Here is a 20,785-nt window from a genome sequence, read left to right on the forward strand (position 1 = left end):
GTAAGTAACACTTATGCCTATAGGTATAGGGCAACTACACCAAGGCAGTGTTATCTTGCAATCATATGTTCAGTTATTTCACTTGTCAACATTTATTTCCTATACTTATAATATAAAAACTTTTTGTTTACAAAAAAAGTATAAAGTTGCAAGAAAAATAGGAAATTTTTATTACATTCCAACAAACATAAAGTTCCCAACTCTACTCATGTCCTGCCCTCCTCTTAAGTACCAAAACATTTTTTGGTTTAGTTTGTTACACATCTGGGAGGTTTGGAAAGAGACTAAAGGGCTGCTCTACCACAATCCATATCCCAAGGGGAGATCAGATCTCTATTCCCAGAAAATGAAGAACAGGTGCTCTTACACTGTTAGGGTCTGGAATTAGTCCTTTGAGGGAGATGGGAGGGAATGATGGTTCTAAGGTGGTATATTAATAACATGGGTATGAGAAGAATCAGAAGGAAAGGTGTCAATTCAAAATCAGGAATTAAGGGCCCTAGGAACTAGGAAGCTGAACTAAGAGGGAGTTGTGATTTTTTTGGAGGTGGGACATGCACCTGAATACTAAACTAGAAAGTAGCAGGCAGAAAGTACTGGTGAGCTAAGGATGCGACACTTTTACACTTTAGGCTGTGGTACCACATTATGATGTAGTTACAATTATTTGGCTCACACATTTGGGACACCCTGACCCACACCTTCAAAAGCTAGGTGGACTGGTTACTGCACTGGAGGGGCAGTTCTAGATCAAGCTGTGCCTAGGGAGCCCATCCAGCCTAATCTAGAGTGGTTTCAAGATGTCTTGCTACAGCATTGGGTCAGAGGGGTGAGGCCTGAGGGTCAGGATTATTCATGGTAGTATGAAGTTATTCCATCCAGATATTCCATTCCATACAAGAACTACGGACTCTCTTAAGAAGATCCTACCCTTTAGGGCCAACTGATAGCTTGAAGCTCCAGGACAGGTCATGTATTGAGCTGCATTCAGGTCCCAGTCTTCTCAGTCAACATGATGTCACAGTATCCCAAACCAGGGTGCAAGCTTAAGACTTTGTGATTCCCATATATCCTAAGAATTTCACCCCTCTTACATTTATAAAACCCCACTTGGGAGAGAAGGGAGGAAAAGTATTGGGCACAATGGGGAGAGAACAACAGGGCTGGCAGTAAACCAAACGAGCCTGAAAGTGGAGGGAAAGATTTTGTTTTGGTTTCTAAATTTGTGCACCAGAGAAGCTCCTAAACCTAAACTGGGAAAAGGTGCTCATCACATACTACTTCCTAGGGTCTGATTTCTTGGATGTGGACCCGGTCCTCATTGATGCAGATCTCTCATTACAGGCAATCTAATTAGACTCACCAACTTAACCCAACTGGTCCTTAGGCCCCGCAGAGTTCTTCACCAGGCCATTCTGAAATCCTTCCCAGTTTAGCAGGACCTGCCGTAGTTTGTGTGCACTGGTATAGCCTTTGTGCAGCCAGAGTCACTACCCCACCACAATGAAGCACCAGCAGAGGAGGACTTGATTACACTTAAGGCTCATTTAAATCCCACTCTCCAAAAAATGTACAAAACAAGCAAGGGCAAAAAAAAAAGGTATTGCCTTTATTGAAGGAATGAAGAGGGGCAGGTATTATATGTGTTTTAGAGTCTCACTGTGGCCCTAGGCTAGGTTCACATGAAGGTAAGACTATCAAATATGAAAATACACATATGGTGTTAGGTGATGGGAAAAACTGAAAGGATAACAAAGCTGGGTGATGAGTAAATACTGCCCCAAGAGAGGAATATATTGCTGCTTCTAGGACTAATTCCTCCCTGGCAAGAACTGAGATCTACCAAACTTCGTTAGCTATCACTGGGAAACCAGCTCTCTGAATCTAATAGAAGAGTTATTCTCTACTAATCTTCATGGGCCATTCCCCATACCATAAGTACTAAACAGCTAGGAGAGGACAAACATTAGCAGACTAGACAGGACTGAGAATCGAACTGGAAGTTCCAGGCTGATAACTTTTTCACTGTGGAAAAGACCCAGGCTGAGGCAGCTATTAAAAAAAAACCCTAAAAAGAGGCAGCTAGGTGGCACAGTGGATAGAGCACCACTGGCCCTGGAGTCAGGAGGACCTGAGTTCAAATCTGGCTTCAGACACATAACACTCACTAGCTGTGTCACTCTGGGCAAGTCACTTAACCCCAGTTGCCTCACATAAAAAAAAAAAAACAAAAACAAACAAACAAAACCCCCCTAAAAACTCACAGATAAACCGAGAGCTAAGAATAGAAAACAGTCCTCGACTCCAGGCTCTCAGATTCAATGGGAACAATTCAAAAAGGAAATTTCTGAGCTTGCTAAGCAGGTGATGTGCCAGCATGTAAGAATGATCTCTCTTAGCTACCTGCACATGAAAAATATCTCTCTACAGAACAGATGTATTCTAGCAAGACTGGCAACAAAACACATTTCTATAAAGTAAATCCTACTTTCTCAACAACTTCCACTAGAACATCAGAGATATGTTCTTATGGCAAAAAGTACAACAGACTGAACTGAAAATGGTTGGCAAAAAGGATCAGAATGATGGTAAGGCCTGAGGTACGCAGGATATGGAAATACAAGGAATATTTCTGCAACATTTTCCCAGTCAGAAATCTTTTTACCCTCACAAAGCTTCCTGGGTATCTGTAACAGAATCAGCCTATGGTAGTAGCTGCCACTTGATGGCCCATAACGTGTTCAAGTCTAAACATCCTGTAAGTTAATGGTTTCGTCTTAATCAATATTGTAAAGTTCAAAATCCTTCAAACAAATATCCTTCAAACAAAAGGAGAGTTGTATATTGTTCAAAATTCCCACCTCCCACCACCAGGTATCTCTGAAAAGCTGACCTTCAGTGGAAGATGACTCCAAACCTCAGTCAGTGAACATGACTCTCCCCTGTATGAGTCTCCTGATGTGTTACAAGTTGGTGTTTCCGTGTGAAGCTTTTTCCACAAACCTCACACTTATAGGGCCTCTCTCCTGTATGGGTTCTCTGGTGTTTATTAAGGTCAGTGCCCCGACGAAAGCTTTTCCCACAATTCTGGCACGTATAGGGTCTCTCACCCGTGTGGGTTCTCCGGTGTGCACTGAAATGAGAGCTGTTATTGAAGCTTTTCCCACATTCTCCACATTTATAGGGTCTCTCTCCAGTATGGGTTCTTCGATGTATGACAAGGCTTGAGCTCTGGCTGAAGCACTTCCCACATTCATTACATTTGTAGGGTTTTTCTCCAGTATGAATTCTCTGGTGGGTACTGAAATTGGAGCGGTCACTGAAGCCCTTTCCACATACAAGACACTTGTAGGGTTTCTCCCCTGTGTGGGTTCTCTGATGTTTGATCAAATGAGAACTTTTGTTAAAGCTTTTTCCACATTCAGGGCATTTATAGGGTTTCTCTACTACACAGGCTCTCTGAAGACCTATATCCCTTTCCTTAACAGAAGTTTGGCTCTCTCTCTCCACTAGTGGATAACCCTGATGCCATTCTGACCGAATCACACAAGCCTGTCCCTGACAAGCTGACTGAAGACCACGTCCCCTGGACTTCTCTGCCAGGGTTCTACACAACTCCATTTTCATGGCAGAATCCTCCCTGGAATCTTCTTCATTCTCAATCTTGACATCACATTCTGGAAGAAAGAAGAAAAAATGAAATCCCTGATCTAGAGGGTAGTGAATTCAAGGTAAAAATCAGTCAATCCATAAACATTTATTAAGCACCTACTATCTGCCAGGCACTGGAGTTGCAAAAAGAAGCAAAAGATCATTCCTGCTCTCAAAGAGCTTATAATATAGTAGGAGAAACAGCATGCAAACAAATAAATACAAAGCAAGCTATATACAGGATAAAAGGGAAATAACTAATAGGGAAAGCACTGGAATTAAGAGCTGGAGAAGGCTTCCTGTAGGAGGTGAGATTTTAGCTGGAACCTAAAGGAAACCAGGGAAGTCAGTGATCCGAATGAAAGAGGGAGAGCATTCCAGGCATGGGACACTGCAAGAGAAAATGTCCAGGGCTGGGAGATGGAGTGTCCTATTCATGGAACAGGTCAGAGGCCTTGTGTCATTGGATCAAAGAGTGCATGCCAGGGAGTAAAGCATAAGAAGACTAGCAGAGCAGGAGGGGGCTAGGTAAAAAGGGAGAAAGTTTGAAAAATTACACTGGCATTTTTGTAACTTGTAATTACATTTGAAAATTTATAATAACGCAGACTTTTAAAACTCAAAGAAGTCACCATTCTATCTTTTTACATCTATATAGACTACTGTTTTGGGGTGGAAAGTATCTAGACTAAAAACAAGTTTTAGGTAGCTAAGGGTAGCAGTATGCTTCCATTGTTTATTAACCACTTGTAAGACACTTCTAGTTCTTTGTGGCAACTCCTTCTTAAGGATCTCAGAAAACTAGGACTCCCGTGTTAAGTGTACTATACACAGTAGCTCCTCCCTAAACATAGAATGACAGAGATATGGAATGGAACCATTCACTGGTATTTTGAAATCCTGAACTAGAAGGGAACAGAAGAGTGTGAGATTCTCAATGTAGGATTCCCTGATGAGTAGATCTACGATCAGACTCAAGGGCAGAACCTCCCAACTCTCCCTCCCCTGCCCCAACCCAAATTTTGTGATGCTAAATTTTGATTTTGATAATCATGACTGATGTCAAAATCTAGACTTAGTGAATCAAATTTTTTTTTTTTGCTTTTTAGTGAGGTAATCGGGGTTAAGCGACTTGCCCAGGGTCACACAACTTAGTAAATGTCGAGTGTCTGAGGCCAGATTTGAACTCAGGTCCTCCTGACTCCAGGCCTGGTGCTCTATCCACTATGCCCCCTGGCTGCCCCAAGACTCAGTGAATTAATAAGACTAGGCAGGAACCAGAGATTCTTTTCCTCTTCATACCCATGAGGTTCTTTGTATATCAGCAATTAGGAGAAACTTTCTCCTTTGACTGGGTTTCAGTTTTCCATCTCCAAGTGGAATAATTTCAACCTACATTCATTTATTTTATTCACACAACAAACATTTATTAAAACCTACCAAGTACAATGGTTGGTACTGAAGAATATACAAAAACAAATAGGACACTACTCTTGCCCTTCAGGAGCTTACAATCTAGTAGGGGTGATGAAACACACACACAAATAAGCATAACATAACTTTGTGCATAAGAAGGGTCCAAAGTGCTGAGATAAGATATGGAAGTAATCTAATGAAGTGGGGGGAAAGGTCATGAAGGCTGGGTTCTTTTCAGCTGTGCCTTAAAGGGGAAGCACAATGTCACAGGCAAAGATGGGGACATAATATGACTCAGGTACCTGGAAATATATGTCATCAGGACTCACTGATTCACAGAATTTTATGGTAAAAGCTTAATCTAAAAGTCTTTTCCAACTTTTTTTGCTATTAAGATTTGACTTTTTGTTATTTCTGTTATGTTATTATTTCTGTTATAAGTTGTCCAAATATGCTCAGATAACCAGAATTCAAAATTTTTGACACAGGCTCAAAGGATAAAAGTTTCTGTCTTTCTAGCATTTTTAGGAGATGGAAAATCTCCATTTAAAGGATAAATGCTTTCCCAGGTCCTACTATTCTATGCCTCTTACACAATGTTCTCTACCTAGCAGGTGTTATATAAATGTTTAATGATTGAGTGATTCTTTTATATTGCATTTTTTCCCTTGATAATGTTCCTGTTAACCTGTGCTATTTCTCAGTATTCACTACTATTCACTGGCCTAATCTTCTTCCTTTGGGAGCTATTTTCCCTTTTAGCTCTTCACAAAGTGTTTCATTTAGTAAACCTGATTTATTACTTTCAATGCTACAAATCAAAAAAGCAACTTTTTCTTGTGCCTTAAAACTTTCACTAGACAATATTCATCTCTCTCATTTTCTCTTACCTTACATGAGGCAACATTTCATTAGAAGAATCTTCAAAACCCCAACTTCCATGATAGCTGAAATCCTACTGTTGCTGTTCTCCTCACCTTTGTGATTATCTCTTGGAATATTCCTCTCCTTGAAAGCTTGTAGACTTGAGGTCCACAGTCCTTCCCTTCGATCCAGTTGGGCAATCAGATTTGGTTTGGGAACAGGAAGCCCTGTCCATAAGGAAGGTCAGTGCTCAGTAAAAGGAAGAGAAGAAATTCCATTAACATACACAATTGGCCTCCAAATAAGAGAGTAAGTTCAGGGTCCAGAAATGTAATGTGTCATTTCCTCTCTGGAACCTTCCAGAGAGGCCAAGAACCCAAGGTGAAAAAAATATGATTGTTAGGTTTGAGAACTTTGAGAACATCTAACTGAATACACACGCCCTAATGTGATTTTAGCCATTAATGCTGAAAGGTTATGCAAACAGTTCAAAAGACACAGCCCTTTCCCTGTAGGAATTTACAACCTACAGTAGAAGACTGACTTTATTCATCTATTTTTTACAGGCAGGCAATAGGGATTAAGTAACTTGCCCAGGACCACACAGCTAGTAAGCATGTGAGGCCAGATTTGAGCTCAGGTCCTCTCAGGGCCACTGCTCTATTCACTATACCACCTACCTGCCCCAAGACTCACTTTAACTAATACAAAAGGATGTGGCAGACAGCCAACCATATACATCATATTGGTTTTGGTTCATAAAAGGAAGATATGAGTAATTTGGTTACTTCAAAACAGCATGGTTGGCTGTGTAAACAGTTATATCAATATCAAGTTATTTGGGAAAAGTTCCTAAGAGAAGGTAGGATATTAAGTGCTTTTGATTGATAGAAAAGCATTTAGTAAACTAAGAAATCCTAATCACAAAGAGCTGCATATGAAAAGACTTTGGGGTGGGAGTAGAAATGGATAAAGAGGCCTTGAGTAGGTTTCCTTGATGGTCAGATAATACAAAAATGAGAAATAAAGGACATTAAATTAAGCAAGTGAGAAACTTGAAGATGAAGTAGAAAATCTTGTTCCTGAAGCACAACGCTGCCCTTTCTGTAAGACTGACACTAGTGATTAGTAGAGTATACACTGGGAGCCCATTACCCTATAGGAGTGACAGATTTTAATGGATTCCATCTCTTACCCAGTCTTCCTCATGACCAACGGCACATGCTGTGAGATTGCCAGATGAGACTAGAGATGGAGCCTGTGACTAACAAACCTATTTACTGGCTCACAGGGGAACTGATCCATGACTGTGCTCTTATTATCATGTTATAGAGTACAGGCTCTTATCCTCTGGCAGTCAGGCGAAGCCTACGGACCCCTATATATATATATGGAAGGTGTCACTATAGATGTGGTCTGTAAGACAGACAAATCGGCCAGGTTCAGTGATGGAGGCCAGGTATGGTAGCACACTCCAACTATACCTGCTACTGGGGCAGGCTGAGGCTGATGGATCTCTTGATGTTGGGAGTTCTAAGCTACAGTAGGGAAAAAGACAATCCAGTGCCCCATATGAAGTCTGCACTGATGCTGAGGACCCCCAGAGCCAGGGGTTACAAGGCTACCCAAAGGAGGTATATGAACTGGCCTAGGTCAAGTATGGAGGTCAAAGCTTCTGTACTGATCAGCACTGGGACTGGGCCTGTGAGTGACCACTGTACTTCCAGCCTGGGAAAGATAGACCCAGTCTCCAAAAAACAAACAAACACATAACAGAATATTAATGTGTTATCTTAAATATCTCCTATACTATCTGGACTACATATGCCTCTTTGAATTGTTAGTTACCTTTTTATGTATATGTCTTATCTCTTACTACTTAGACCAGAAGCCCCTTATACCTCCTCCTAACTCCATCACTCAGGACAATGCCTTGCACATAACGTTCATCTACTAAATGTTTATTGACTGATATACACTGGGGTAAAGTAGTGAGGAAAAAAAGGAGAATACATAAGAATGACACCTCTAGATCCAGCAATACCCAAGCATCATAGACCTCAAAGGTTTTAAGCCAAAGGGAAAAGACAGGCTTTACTTAGCAGAATCATGTTACCATATTTTTCCTGCAGGACATCCCTGTAGCGTTCTCTTTGAACTGGATCCAGGCACCTCCACTCCTCCTGGGAAAGGTACATGGTCATGTCCTCAAATGTCACTGGCATCTGTAAAAATCACATTACTCCACTCAGTCATAGCTACCTCAAGGTTCACTCTTGGTTCTGGCTTATGGTGATCATCAATCACTCTCAAAATGATCTACAATCCTATCACTAATAGCCCAAGAACTCCTGGGATCACTTCTGATTCTCCTATACTACATATCTGTTTTGTTGGGGTTTTTTTACTTTTTAAAAATTTTTTTAAATTAATTTATTTTTAGTTTTCAACACTAACTTCAATAAGCTTTTCAGTTTTAAGTTTTCTCCGCCTCCCTTCCCTCCCCCTCCCCAAGACAACGTACAATCTAATATAGGCTTTACATATACGTTCTTATTAAACATATTTTCACATTAGTCATGTTGTAAAGAAGAATTAGAACCAATAGGAGGAACCACAAGAAAGAAGAAACCAACAAAACAGAAGAAAAAAAAGAACAAATAGTATGCTCCAATCTGCATTCAGACTCCATAGTTCCTTCTCTGGATGTGGATAGCATTTTCCATCATGAGACTTTTGGAGATGTCTCAGATCCTTGCATTGCTGAGAAGAGCTAAGTCTACCAAAGTTGGTCATAGCACAATGTCGCTGTTACTGTGTATAACGTTCTCCTGGTTCTGCTCACTTCACTCAGCATCAGACCATACAAGTCTTTCCAGGTTTTTCTGAAGTCAGCCTGTTCATCATTTCTTATAGCACAATAGTATTCCATTACATTCACATACCACAACTTGTTCAGCCATTCCCCAATTGATGGGCATCCCCTCAATTTCCAATTCTTTGCCACCACAGAAAGAGCTGCTATGAATATTTTTGTATATGTGGGTCCTTTTACCATTTTTATGATCTCTTTGGGATACAGCCCAAAGAAGCTACACTACATATCTAATCTGTAGCTAAATCTCGGAACTTTGACTTTTATGTTGTTCAGTCATTTTAGTAATATCTCACTCTTTGTGGCCCCATTTGGGGTTTTGTTGGCAAAGATACTGGAGTGGTTTGCCATTTCCTTTTCCAGCTCATTTGACAGATGAGGAAACTGAGGCATACAGGGTTAAGTGACTTGCCCAAGGTCACATAGCTAGTGTCTGAGGCTAGATTTGAACTTAGGAAGATGAATCTTCCTGACTTCAGGCTGGCACTTTATCGACTGCGTCACCTAGCTGCCTTCATGCTACCTGCTACATCTTTGTCTTCTCCATCTTTGTATAACAGCCAGGTCACACTGATCTCCTGCTTAGACTCCCTGTCTCAGGGCCTTTCTGTTACCTTATTCTTTCGTTCCCTTTTCTTTGCTGTTTCTCGCTTTTCACCCTCTTTTCCACCAACACCTGGGGCTTCTTTGCTAGTATATTCCTCAGTTCTGCTGACAGCTCTCAGAGCAAAAGAAACTGCTACCAGGTTCTACAGCAAGGACTACCTAGCAAGATTTGGAACATGTAGGAAATATGGATAATCTGGCCAGAGCAGAAACATTTCCTTGGACCTAGGACAAAGTATGACTGTGCCAGGATGCTGACAAACCGATTTGAGAAATGAGAAGGCAACGCCCTGAGGCAATACCCAAAGCTGCCATATGAACACTCTGGAAGAAAACCTGAAACATTCAGAAAGAGCCAGACAGGCCTGATGATATGTTGGAATGGATGAAGGGGACTTAGCTGACCTTCCCTAAGGTGGTAAGTGGCTGCCAGAAGCAGCACAGACTGATAGAACAATACAGTTCACTAGTATAAAACAATGAGATGGGGTGAAGTGGAGTGGGGGAACATGATTCACCTGGGACCAGGCAGAGATTAACGCAGTTGCTGTTTCCTGTTCTTTAGTGCTCTCCTCCCTGAAGAGGACAGAAACCTGGGAAGCAGGTGAACCTATGGAAGGAGAACAGTCTTAATTGAGTCATACCTTGCTCAGGGCTGCCCATTCCCTTTACTGAGTTCAAGATGTCTACCTTAGACCATATAGTTTGTCCTAGCCCTTCACCACATGCTGTTCTGATGCCACATGCCTGCCCAAAGTGCTGGGCAGGACCACTAAATTCTTTTTGTTTCTGTTTCTACTACATTTTTATTTATTTTGTTAAATACTTCCCAGTTACATTTTTTAAAAATTACCACCAAATTCTTACCTCATACTTTGTTCTATGTCTGTAATCATAGAATCAGATATAGAGCTGGAAGAAACCTCGGAGACCATCTAATCCAACCTCCTCATTTTGCAAATGAAGAAACTGAGACCCAAGAAAGTTATATAACTTGCCCAAGATCACAAAAGTCACAAGTGTCAGAGGTGTGATTTGAACTGAGGTCCTCCAGTTAGAGCCAATGCTCTTTCCATTATGACATCTCCTAATCTTGTCCATTTCCCACTGAACCCACATACTCGTCCTGATTCTTCCCACATGTCCTCTTTTCCTTTCCCTTCATGACAAATGCCTACTCCTTTCCTTCCCAAGGAAGGACAGTTTCTTACCTCTCTTTGGCCGAAGTCGGAGATTCTTTTTAGATCTATGGTTTGGCAGTTCCTTTGGTCCGAGGCAGGAGTTCTGAGCTTCCTCCTCTTGGGACCTCGCCACTTGCTGCACACCTCCCTGGAATATCAAGGATTCCTGTGCTGTTCTCTGAGGCACTATCTCTTCAGAGAGCACCTCTGGTCCTGGCACAGTGAATGTAATCTGGACACTGCTCACATCCCTTCTCCTGTTACAAAAGAATCTGGGAAATTCAGAACTAGGTTCCCCAGACCCTTTTTGATCCTTTATCACCTTTAAGATCCTTTTCACCTTTCCCCTTATTTCAAACTCCCTTTCTTCACTTTATTCTTTTCCCTCTACTCTCTAGCCTGTTTTTTTCCTTAGTTATAATCCTTTGCTTCTCACATTTCACTCTGTGCCCAATCCTATTTTCTACTCCCCGTGACTGCTAGAATCTCTTATTCTTCTCACGTACGATGAATCAGGTAGAGCCAGAATTGCCTGGCCCTAGTCCTGGTCCCAGCCCCGGCAGCCCCTGTCCTACTATTTCTGTAGATGCTGTTAAGTCAGTGATCTTGAAATCCCTACCACAGGTAAATTTGTGGCAAACAGACACAGAAAACTGTTAAGGAATAATTGGGGGTACTGAGAGGTACAGCCTTAACCTTAACTACTTAACTTTTTACAAACCATTCCTTTCTGTCACTTTTAGAGGCAAGAGTCATGAAGTAGCTAGACAATGAATCTGACCTAATATCATATTTCTAATGCTTTTATGACAGTAATTCCTGTTTTTTGGGAACTGCACCAGTCTATTTTTGTTTGATTCCATGATACCTTCTCCCCTTCTGTTAAAAACATTGTGTAGCATATATTTAAGTAACATTTTGTTGATATATTTTGTTTTATCCCAAGAGATTTTCCAACAAACACCCAAACCATACCACCACAAAGTATGTTCCCCAAAAACAGTCACACAAAACAGCTTAATTGCAATTCATAGTACATGACACTTTCCAGTTTTGACATTTATCAACTTAACAAAATGGAAAGATGTGCCATTAACTTTGATAATCTGGTACCAGCACTGTCTTCTAGCATACATTTATTTTTAAAATTAATATTAATTTGATTCTGAGAGCTTAAGAATCTTGCAGTGTCCCTGAAATTATGAAATATCCTAGTATTCCACAAAACTCACAGGTTGGAAGTCATCTTCTCACACTTCATCAGCTAATTCCCTTAACACTTCTGGGTCACTGCTGCCTATGTTTCTATTCACTAATGGAATGTCTGGTTCTACCCTTCTTTGTTCTGTGATAAAACAACCAGGAAAGTTTGGTTAGTGATTGGAAAAGACAATACTGAAGTATCAGAAGAGAAAGACATAGATTAGTGTTTTTCCCTCAAGAAAGCACATCTCTAACTGAATAATGAAATCAATGATAGTAAGATTTGCTTAATTAATGTAAACTAACTTTATAGTCAACTTTTCGGGAATGCACCTGTTCTTTTGAACAAGGAACACCACTGCACAACATTACCAAGGGGAAAATGATGACCAGGTCTGGGGGAGAGGGAAACTTAAGTCAATCAACAATATAGGGCACACAGGCACTATGGGAATATACAAAAAAAGGAGAGGGTCTAATTCCTAACTCCATGGAAGTTATTGCTTGAAAATAAAACAAGAGGGAATGAACACACAATAGGAAAGAATTTTTTTCCTTTCCCCTCAGTTCTGTGTGGACTTGTTTGGGTTGGGTGTAACTCTGATGGTAAACCAGGCGCAAACCCTGATCTCAGCCAGCCCTCAATAAAATTATAGTACAGGTTGAAAGAGTCTATAATTTTAAGATCTCAACTGACAGTGCTTGCCTAAAGAGCTTAAGAATTGTAAGGGATCAAAAATTGAATGGATCCCCTCTCTTGTTAATACTCCAAGTCCTCAGAATTAAAATCTCTTCCTCACCTGTAGCCTCTGTTTCCTGGGCTCTCTCTGCAAACCCTCGACCAGGACCACTGCCTCCTCACCACTCTCTGGATGCTGTTCCCGTACCCAAGTCTGGATCTCCCCTGGCAATACTGTCAGGAACTGCTCCAGCACCAACAGCTCCAGGATCTGCTCCTTCGTACGCATCTCTGGCCGCAGCCACCGACAACAGAGCTCCCAGAGGCGGCTCAGAGCCTCTCGGGGTCCAGCAACCTCCTGATAGCAAAACAGCCTAAAGAGCTGACGGAAGGTCTCAGGACTGGGATCATTCCTTTGCAAAGGAGGCTCTTCTTCCCAAGGGAAATCTTCTTCCACCTTCACAATCAAGATATCTTCCTGTTCCAGTGGAGACTGGAGCTGCAGGCCAAGGGCAGCAGCCATAGTCCTGAATGGAACCAACTCTGCCACAGGGCTCTGAAGATCAGCTGTTTCCCTTATGGGAACGGCAGGACCCTTGTGAAAGGAACTTTTTTTTTCCCTTTGGGGCTCTGAAGAAGAAATACCAAAATCTGTGAAATCACAGGTCTAGTTCTTATTCGAATCCCTATCTTACTCTACTCAGTTCTATGACCATGGAAAGGCCACTTAAGTAAGGCCCAGAGAAGTTTTCTTATCTGCAAAATAAGACTGCATTAGATGATATGGTAGAAAGAGCACCCAAAAGACTTGGGTTCAAAATCCACCTCTAATACTAGTGGTGTGACTCTGGGCAAATCATTTTAACTTGCTAGGCCTCAATTTCCTCATCTGTAAAATGAAGGAGTTGAACTAAACTAGCGGCTCTTAACCTGGGATCTATGGATAGATTTCAGGGGGTCCATGGGCTTGGATGGGGAGAAAAAAACATCACATCGTAATTTTCACTAAACTCTAACTGAAACAGTGTTTCTTTCAATTCTTTATAAAACATTATTCTAAGAACGGGTCCATAAGATTCACCAGACTGCCAAAGAGGGGGAAAGGAGGGAATAAGCATTTATCAAGCACCTACTGACTGCCAGGCACTGTTGCAATACTACTACTATACTACTACTACTACTACACTACTACTACTACTACTACTACTACTATACTACTACTACTACTACTAAAATAATAGCTAACATTTATGTAGTGTTTACTACGGGCCAGGCAATTATTATACAATTATTATCTCATATGATCCTCACAGCAACCCCAGAGAGCTGGGTGCTGTTATTAACTCCATTTTACAGTGTAGGAAACTGAGGCAAAGTTAAGTGACTTGCCCAGGGTCACAAAGATAGTATGTGTCTGAATTTGAACTCAGGTCTTCCAGGCCTAATACTCTCTCCACCACACTATCTACTATACCTTATTGCCTCTCACATGAAACGCTATACCACAGGAAATTGAGGCACACCAAGATTAAGTGACTGGTCTGAGGCCGCGTTTGAACTCGTCTTCCTGACTCCAGGCACTGCACTACCAGCTGCCCTCAGTTGTCTCATCTGAAAGATGGGCCGATATGAGTTCGTTATCAAACAGGACATTCGGTACATGCCACCTAACATCATGCCTCCCTAGGTAGGTTTTTCCCCCTTCCCTCCACGCTCCGGTGAGAAGGTCCATGGGTCACGGCTCGGCGCGGGGGCCGACGCCTCGGCACCGGGCCCAGGAAGGCGGTGCAGAGTGCACGGTCCGTACCGGCTCCGGGTCCCTCCCTCTGCCCCACTCACCGCTCGGGAGGCGTCGGCCCGGGGGAGGGTAGGAAGGAGGGAGCCTCGGGCCTTGGCCTCGGGGCGGGGCGGGGCGGGGCGGGGCGGAACGGGAGGCCGAGGCGGAGGGCTGAGCTCCCCGGCCCGAGAGCCCGCCAGAGCAGGAGCGCGGGAGCGTGTGTAGCCTCGACTCGACCCGCCCCGCGCTCGCTTCCGGCGGCCGGCCGCCCCTCCGAGAAAGAACCCCGCCTCCGAGCCCGTGCCTGCCCTGCTGCGGTTCGGCCCACTCTCCGTTGGGTCCGAACGGGCCGAACTACAGGGTTGTGATTGACTGGCTCGACCAGGGGTGTCAGCGGTAGAGAATGAGGGGAGACGACTCGGTCTGGTACGGGGCATTCTGGGTAACGTAGTTCTGCTGGCGCTGACACGCCCACTCCCACCTCCTAACTGGGCGTGCACAGTCTGCTGCGGGCTCTCTTCCCTCCAGCTTCAGCTTGAAAAGCGATGTCATCTTTTTGATGTTTGCCTTTATTTATTGTATTTCTGTAGATCGTCGTTCTTCCTAAAATGTTAGAGCTCATTACAGATAGCAAAACCGTAAATCACTTTCTCGTATTTAAATATGAATTATACAGACCAATACGTATTTATTGAGCACCTTCTATGTGCGCAGCAATGAGCTAAGCCATGGGAATACAAATACAAAGAAGGAAACTATCCCTACCCTCCATGAGTTTACATTCTAAGTTAAGGAGACAACAAGTACATATGAAAATATATACAGCATAAGTAATGATAAATACACATAGCCAAAGCAGTTAGATACTAAGTAATTTGGAAGGGAGAGTATTAGCAGGTGGGAGGATCAGGAAAGGCTTCATGTGGACTATGGTGCAGGGGCTTAAAGGAAGAGGGACTATGAGCAGAGATGAAGAGGGAGTGCATTCTGGAATGGGGGATGGCCAGGGGAAATGCTCTGAGAGGGAAGATGGAGGATCCTGAATGAGGACAGAGAGAAGACCAACTTGGCTGCATCACAGAGAGCAGAAGTAATGTCCAGTGAGGTTGGAAAGATCAGCTGGGGCCAGGCTAGGACTTTAAAAAACAAACCGAGCTATAGTCATATGAAAAAATGCTCTCAATCACTATTGATTAGAGAAATGCAAATCTAAACAACTCCAAGGTACCACATCACACCTATCAGATGGGCTAACACAACGAAATAGGAAAATGATAAATGTTGGAGATGTGGGAAAATTGGAACACTAATGCGTTGTTGGTAGAGTTGTGAACTGATCCAACCATTCTGGAGAGCAATTTGGAACTGTGCCCAAAGGGCTATAAAATTGTGCATACCCTTTGACCCAGCAATACCACTTCTAGGTCTATATCCCAAAGAGGTCAAAAAAAGGGGGAAAGACCCACATGTACAAAAATAGGAGCTCTTTTTGTGGTGGCCAAGAATTGGAAATTGAGGGGATACCCATCAATTGGGGAATGGCTGAACAAGTTGTGATATATGAATGTAATGGAATACTATTGTGCTATAAGAAATGATGAACAGGCTGACTTCAGAAAAACCTGGAAGGACTTATATGAACTGATAATGAGTGAAATGAGCAGAACCAGGAGAACATTGTACACAGTAACAGCCACATTGTGTGATGACTGACTTTGATAGACTTAGCTCTTCTCAGCAATATAAGGATCTGAGACAACTCCAAAAGATGATGGAAAAATCCACATCCAGAGAAAGGACTATGGAGTCGGAATGCAGATGAAAGCATACTATTTGCTCTCTCTCTTTTTTTGTTTCTTCTTTCTCGTCTTTCTTCCCATTCATTCTAATTATTCTTTACAACATGACTAATGTGAAAATATGTTTCATAAGAATGCATATGTAGAGCATATATCAGATTGCACATTGTCTTGGGAAGGGGGAAAGGGATGGAGGTGGAGAAAATTTAAAACTCAAAAGCTTATGGAAGTAAATATTGAAAACTAAAAATAAATCAATTTTTTAAAAAGATACAAATTCAAACTGAAAAAAATAAAAAACCAAATGGAAAATTTTATATTTTATTTCTAGAGGCAATAAGAATCCACAGAAGCTTATTGAGTCCTAGGGTTACATAGTTAAATTTGCACTTAAGGAAAATTACCTTGATGGCAGTGTGTAAAATAAAATGCGGCAGTGAGACTTTAGCCCAGGAGACCAGTTAGGAGGATGTTGCAATGCTCTAAATGAGAAGTCATGAAGATGATATTTGTGTGAGTAGAGAGAAGGGGTCAGATATAAGAGATACCATGCAGGTAAAAATGTTAAGATTTGGTAACTGATTGGATATGCTGGGTGCCATAAAATGTGGAATCCAGTATAATGCTGAGATTCCAAACCTGAGATGCTGAAAGAATGGTGGTGCTTTTGACATAAGGTTTAGAAGTAAAGATAATGAGTTCAAGTTTAGAAATGCTGAGTTTAAGATATCTCAGAGACTTCCAGTTTTAAATGTTCAGTGAGCAATTGGTGACTTGTAACTGAAGCTGGGGGATCGGGGGAAGGAGGAAATATAAAATCAGATGGAAAAAGGAAAGCATCTCCAAAAAAGTTTATGGAAGACATGAGAAATCTGGGGAGCACTCCATTGCAATAATGGATATTGGTCCATTTCCAAGATTAGGATATATTTGCAGGGGCAGCACCAAGGGAGTGCTCCTCAAACCAAAGCTCCCCAAGATCTCCCTGCTTCAATCAACTTCCAAATTAATTAAACAAACTTCCACAGCAATATCTTTGAGGGCTAAGGATCCCTTTTCCCTAGATCGTTAGAACTGGAAAGGACCTTAGAGATATCTAAATCAAGCCTTTCCTTTTACAGATTTAAGAAAAGGACGTCAGTAGAGAGGGAGCTGGTCTCCTAGTCAAGAAGACCTGGTTTCCAGTGCCTACTCTGATATAGCATAGCTATGTGAGCCTGAGCACATCACAGAATCTCTGTGTCCTCAGGGAACTCTCTAAACTCCTAAATTGCAGAGAAAGTGCATATCTGCATTGGAAAAAATTCTTTGCTAGAGGAAGAAATCACATGTTTGGAAAGAAAGAAAAAGGAAGGAAAGGAGGGAGGGAGGAAGTCAAGTGACTTGGTCAAAGTAAACTGATTAGTGTCAATAATGAGATTATACAAATTATATTTGTGTAATATACCAAATAATATTTTGTGTACTCCCTTCCAAAAGCCAAGGGGATACTAAGTATGGCTCAATTTTGTGCTATGGAAGAGTTTCTATAGAAACCACTCCTGGCTACAATTAATCTGCAAATCTGATCCTGGCCTTTCATAATCTGGATTTTAAATGATAACAACTTAATTAGGATTTCAGGAATGAATTCTTACCTTCCTCAGATTCTCTTGAACTAATTTCTCAGTCTTCTTTACCTTTTTAGAGCTGAAAAACGAAAAAGGGGAAAAAAATCAATTTAAGTGTAAATAGTTACTAAGCAAGTTTCCTTGGCTATGTTGATGTTCAATGTTAAGTTTTTAATGAAATATGATTTTTAAAAAAAGAACAAGAGGGAAAGGGCTGAGAAAGGAACTCAGAGCATATCTAATCTTTTCTGAATAATAGCGTTATGAGAAATCTTTATTTTTTATTTCTCTCTGTTAATTTTTATTATCTGAGGGAGGGGTATCAGGGCCATTTCACTCATAAGCAGGTTATTGAGCTGGCTGAAACTTGTCCCATGGGATGTGAAAATTAACTTAAGGCCTCAAATGTTCCTCAGATAAGAAACCAAAAAGGAAGTAAAGGCTTCCCAAAATAACTTGACTTGCCTTATTTGAGGAAGGATCCCAAATGTCAACAGTAGCTGACTCCTTGGTTATCCTGGTGACAAGTTAATTCCTTTCCTTTCAGTCACCCCATTGTGAACCCTCTAAGTGTAGTTTAGTCATATCATGACATAGTTTACCTTTAAAGTATATTTAACCATATTTGTTTCCTTAGGTGATATATGAGATTATGATCCTGTTTAACTAAGTTCATTCAGTTTTGATGCCATTGAAAGAAGCATGGGATTATGAATCTGTTTTAACTTTTATAGCCTAAAAGAATATATGAGATTGCAGTATGTGAAAGAATTTATTTCTCTGCCCCTCTAATGTAATTTTCTGTATAAAAGCTTGTCAGAAACTCTAATCTGGGTTCAGAGTTATTTTTATGAATCCAGAACCTTGCTTAAGCATGATAAAACCTGGGTCTTTACTTCTATAATTTCTACATCGTGGTAGATTTATTTCAGTAGTAGTAACCTACAGAAACTCAGAGAGGAGTTATTTCTCTCATATCAGCAGAAAGTCATCCTATTAATCAAAGGATATAAGGTGGTGTAGAGACAGTGTGTTGTTATTATTTGTCCTTAGTTTTCAAAGAGGACCAATGACATCATGGGGTGATGTCTTGACTTGAGAGTAAGTTGGATTTAAGTGAGGCAGAGCTGCACAAAGTCATCAGCCTCATTCTCTCTTCCTGAAATCATCAAAGTCCAGTGGGAGGACAGAATTCAAGATGAGCGGCAATGGCCCCAGATGCAGTGGATGACTTTGGCATCTTCAATGTCTGACCAAACTCTAAGTGCTTCACAGGTCCTGCTTCAGCTGCCTTCATGGCCATTGAAACTAATTGTTCTCATCTGCCCATTCTGCCAGGGGAAGTCTTCATATGCTTGGGGTAGCTATCCCCTTGATTCACCAATAGGTTTGAAGCATGTTCATTCTTTTCAACCTGGTGTAGGCCATCTGCTGAGACTATTTTACCAGAGTGTGGACACTGTGCAAGCTACAGGTGAGAGTTGGGTGGCAGGTGGACACCAAAGGTGGACGAGCAGCCCTGAAAAGGGCTTGGCAAGCCTCCACACCAGATGTGCTGGTCCTCCCAGAATACTTCATAAACCCCAGAGACAGTCTAAATTGAAATAGAAAAATGGCACTTAACCTGGGAGTCAGAGGATCTTGACTGTTAGGGCTCTGCCATTTCTAGTACCAGCTCTGTGACCTTGGGAGAGTCACTCGATACAATAATATCTAACCTGTCACTTGGGCAAGGTTGTTGTGAGTCTCCAATGAGATGGTGAAAGTTGGAGCACTTATGAAGTTGTAAAAGGGTCATACCAATATAAATTGTTGTTTTGGTTAGGCTATAATTTCAGATTCATTAAACTATTAGTTCACAGGCTACAGGGTGAATTGATCAGTGCCAGTAGAAAAGAAAGCTTATGGTGACTTTTTCTTAAACAAATTTTGTAAAGTTTTAACACTACAGAAATATCCCAGTGACTACCCAATCTGAGGAGCAAGGTATACATTCCTTGATGTAAAGGAAAACCACTGAACAGAGTGATGAAGATAACTGTTTCATTTTATCTCTCCATCTCTAGCATTTAGCAGGATGCCTGGCACACAGTCAGTGTTGAGCAGGTGTTTGTTGAATTAAATTGCATGACACTTTCCACTTGTGGGTAGTCAAGTTTGGGGATTTCAAGGAATACCCACAAAACTTTGCCACACACAATAAAAGGAAGTAAGATTGTGTGTCCTGGGCCTCATAGGGCCTGGGGGCCCCTGCTTTGGCTCGAAAGTGAAATTGCACTCTGCATAGCTGAATCCCAGGCAACCAGCCCAGACAACTAATACTGGATGGAATACACACACATATAAGGGAGCTGTGAGGTTTTAAAACAACAAATCAATCAACATATAACTTTGCTAAGTGCTGGGGATACAAAAAGCAGCAAAAAGACAGTCTCTGCCTTGAAGGAGCTCACAATCTGAAGTCTACAGATGTAGGAAAAAAAGGTACTGAATTCTCAAATATGGGGTGAAGAAACTCACTTGTCTTCGAATACTCTAGCTTGAGTAGATGAAAAAACCCTAAACCCAGAGATTGGATGAATTCCTTTGGAACCTGGGGCTGTACTCATGAATATTCATATTTCACTATCTACAAGTCTTTTCTGCTCAGGGGTGAAGGAAGAATAAACTAACCTATCTCAACACCTTTGTCCTTTGTTTACAGAAAGGTACAAAGTGTACCTTAACTTTAATAGGATGATACCAACATTATCCTTTGCATTTGACCTGAGTTCTGTGGCCTTTTAGCATTGTCTTTTCTTATATTGTTGTAATCATTATGTATATTGTCTCTTGGCTTTGTTTTCTTTTTTTTTTATTCAGTTTTTACATAGTTTATTTATGCTCTGATGAAAAGTTATCATCATGGATAAACATCATTCAGAGTGCCTTTTATTCATTCTCTTGTGAAATCTCCAGCTCACTTTTTGCCAGCACCGACATTTGCCTTTGCAGTACCACTGTCTTTCCTCATTCTGTTCTTGCATTCCTTTCGCTGTTTTCTTGATGTCTTTTTCTTCTCACACAGGCCATGCCTTGCAAGTCTGTGCTTTGGTTCATTTTTTCTTTGCATGGTCAAGGGAAT

At 41.4% G+C, this 20,785-nt stretch overlaps 1 protein-coding gene across 1 annotated transcript; it reads right to left on the reverse strand.

Moving 5' to 3' along the window:
• Nucleotides 1–1,582: 1,582 nt before the first annotated feature.
• Nucleotides 1,583–13,635, reverse strand: ZNF500 (zinc finger protein 500). The gene is made up of 6 exons (XM_020978647.2): nucleotides 12,597–13,635; nucleotides 10,624–10,741; nucleotides 9,931–10,022; nucleotides 8,048–8,156; nucleotides 6,045–6,158; nucleotides 1,583–3,677 (listed from the first exon to the last, which is right to left on the reverse strand). Exons 1-6 carry the CDS (start codon nucleotides 12,996–12,998, stop codon nucleotides 2,923–2,925), a joined length of 1,590 nt encoding a protein of 529 aa, XP_020834306.1. The 5' UTR covers nucleotides 12,999–13,635; the 3' UTR covers nucleotides 1,583–2,922.
• Nucleotides 13,636–20,785: the final 7,150 nt, after the last annotated feature.

The sequence above is a fragment of the Phascolarctos cinereus genome, unplaced genomic scaffold (genome assembly GCF_003287225.1).
Source record: "Phascolarctos cinereus isolate Bilbo 61053 unplaced genomic scaffold, phaCin_HiC Scaffold_4;HRSCAF=312, whole genome shotgun sequence".
Taxonomy (NCBI): domain Eukaryota; kingdom Metazoa; phylum Chordata; class Mammalia; order Diprotodontia; family Phascolarctidae; genus Phascolarctos; species Phascolarctos cinereus.

Excerpts from the sequence above, each read along its gene's own strand:
- ZNF500 (XM_020978647.2), bottom strand. The coding sequence starts at position 12,998 with ATGGCTGCTGCCCTTGGCCTGCAGCTCCAGTCTCCACTGGAACAGGAA. Across the intron at positions 6,159-8,047 it reads TGTCCTGCAGGAAAAATATG|GGCTTCCTGTTCCCAAACCA; the intron begins GTAACATGATTC and ends CCTTATGGACAG. Across the intron at positions 3,678-6,044 it reads TCCAAGAGATAATCACAAAG|AATGTGATGTCAAGATTGAG; the intron begins GTGAGGAGAACA and ends TCTTTCTTCCAG.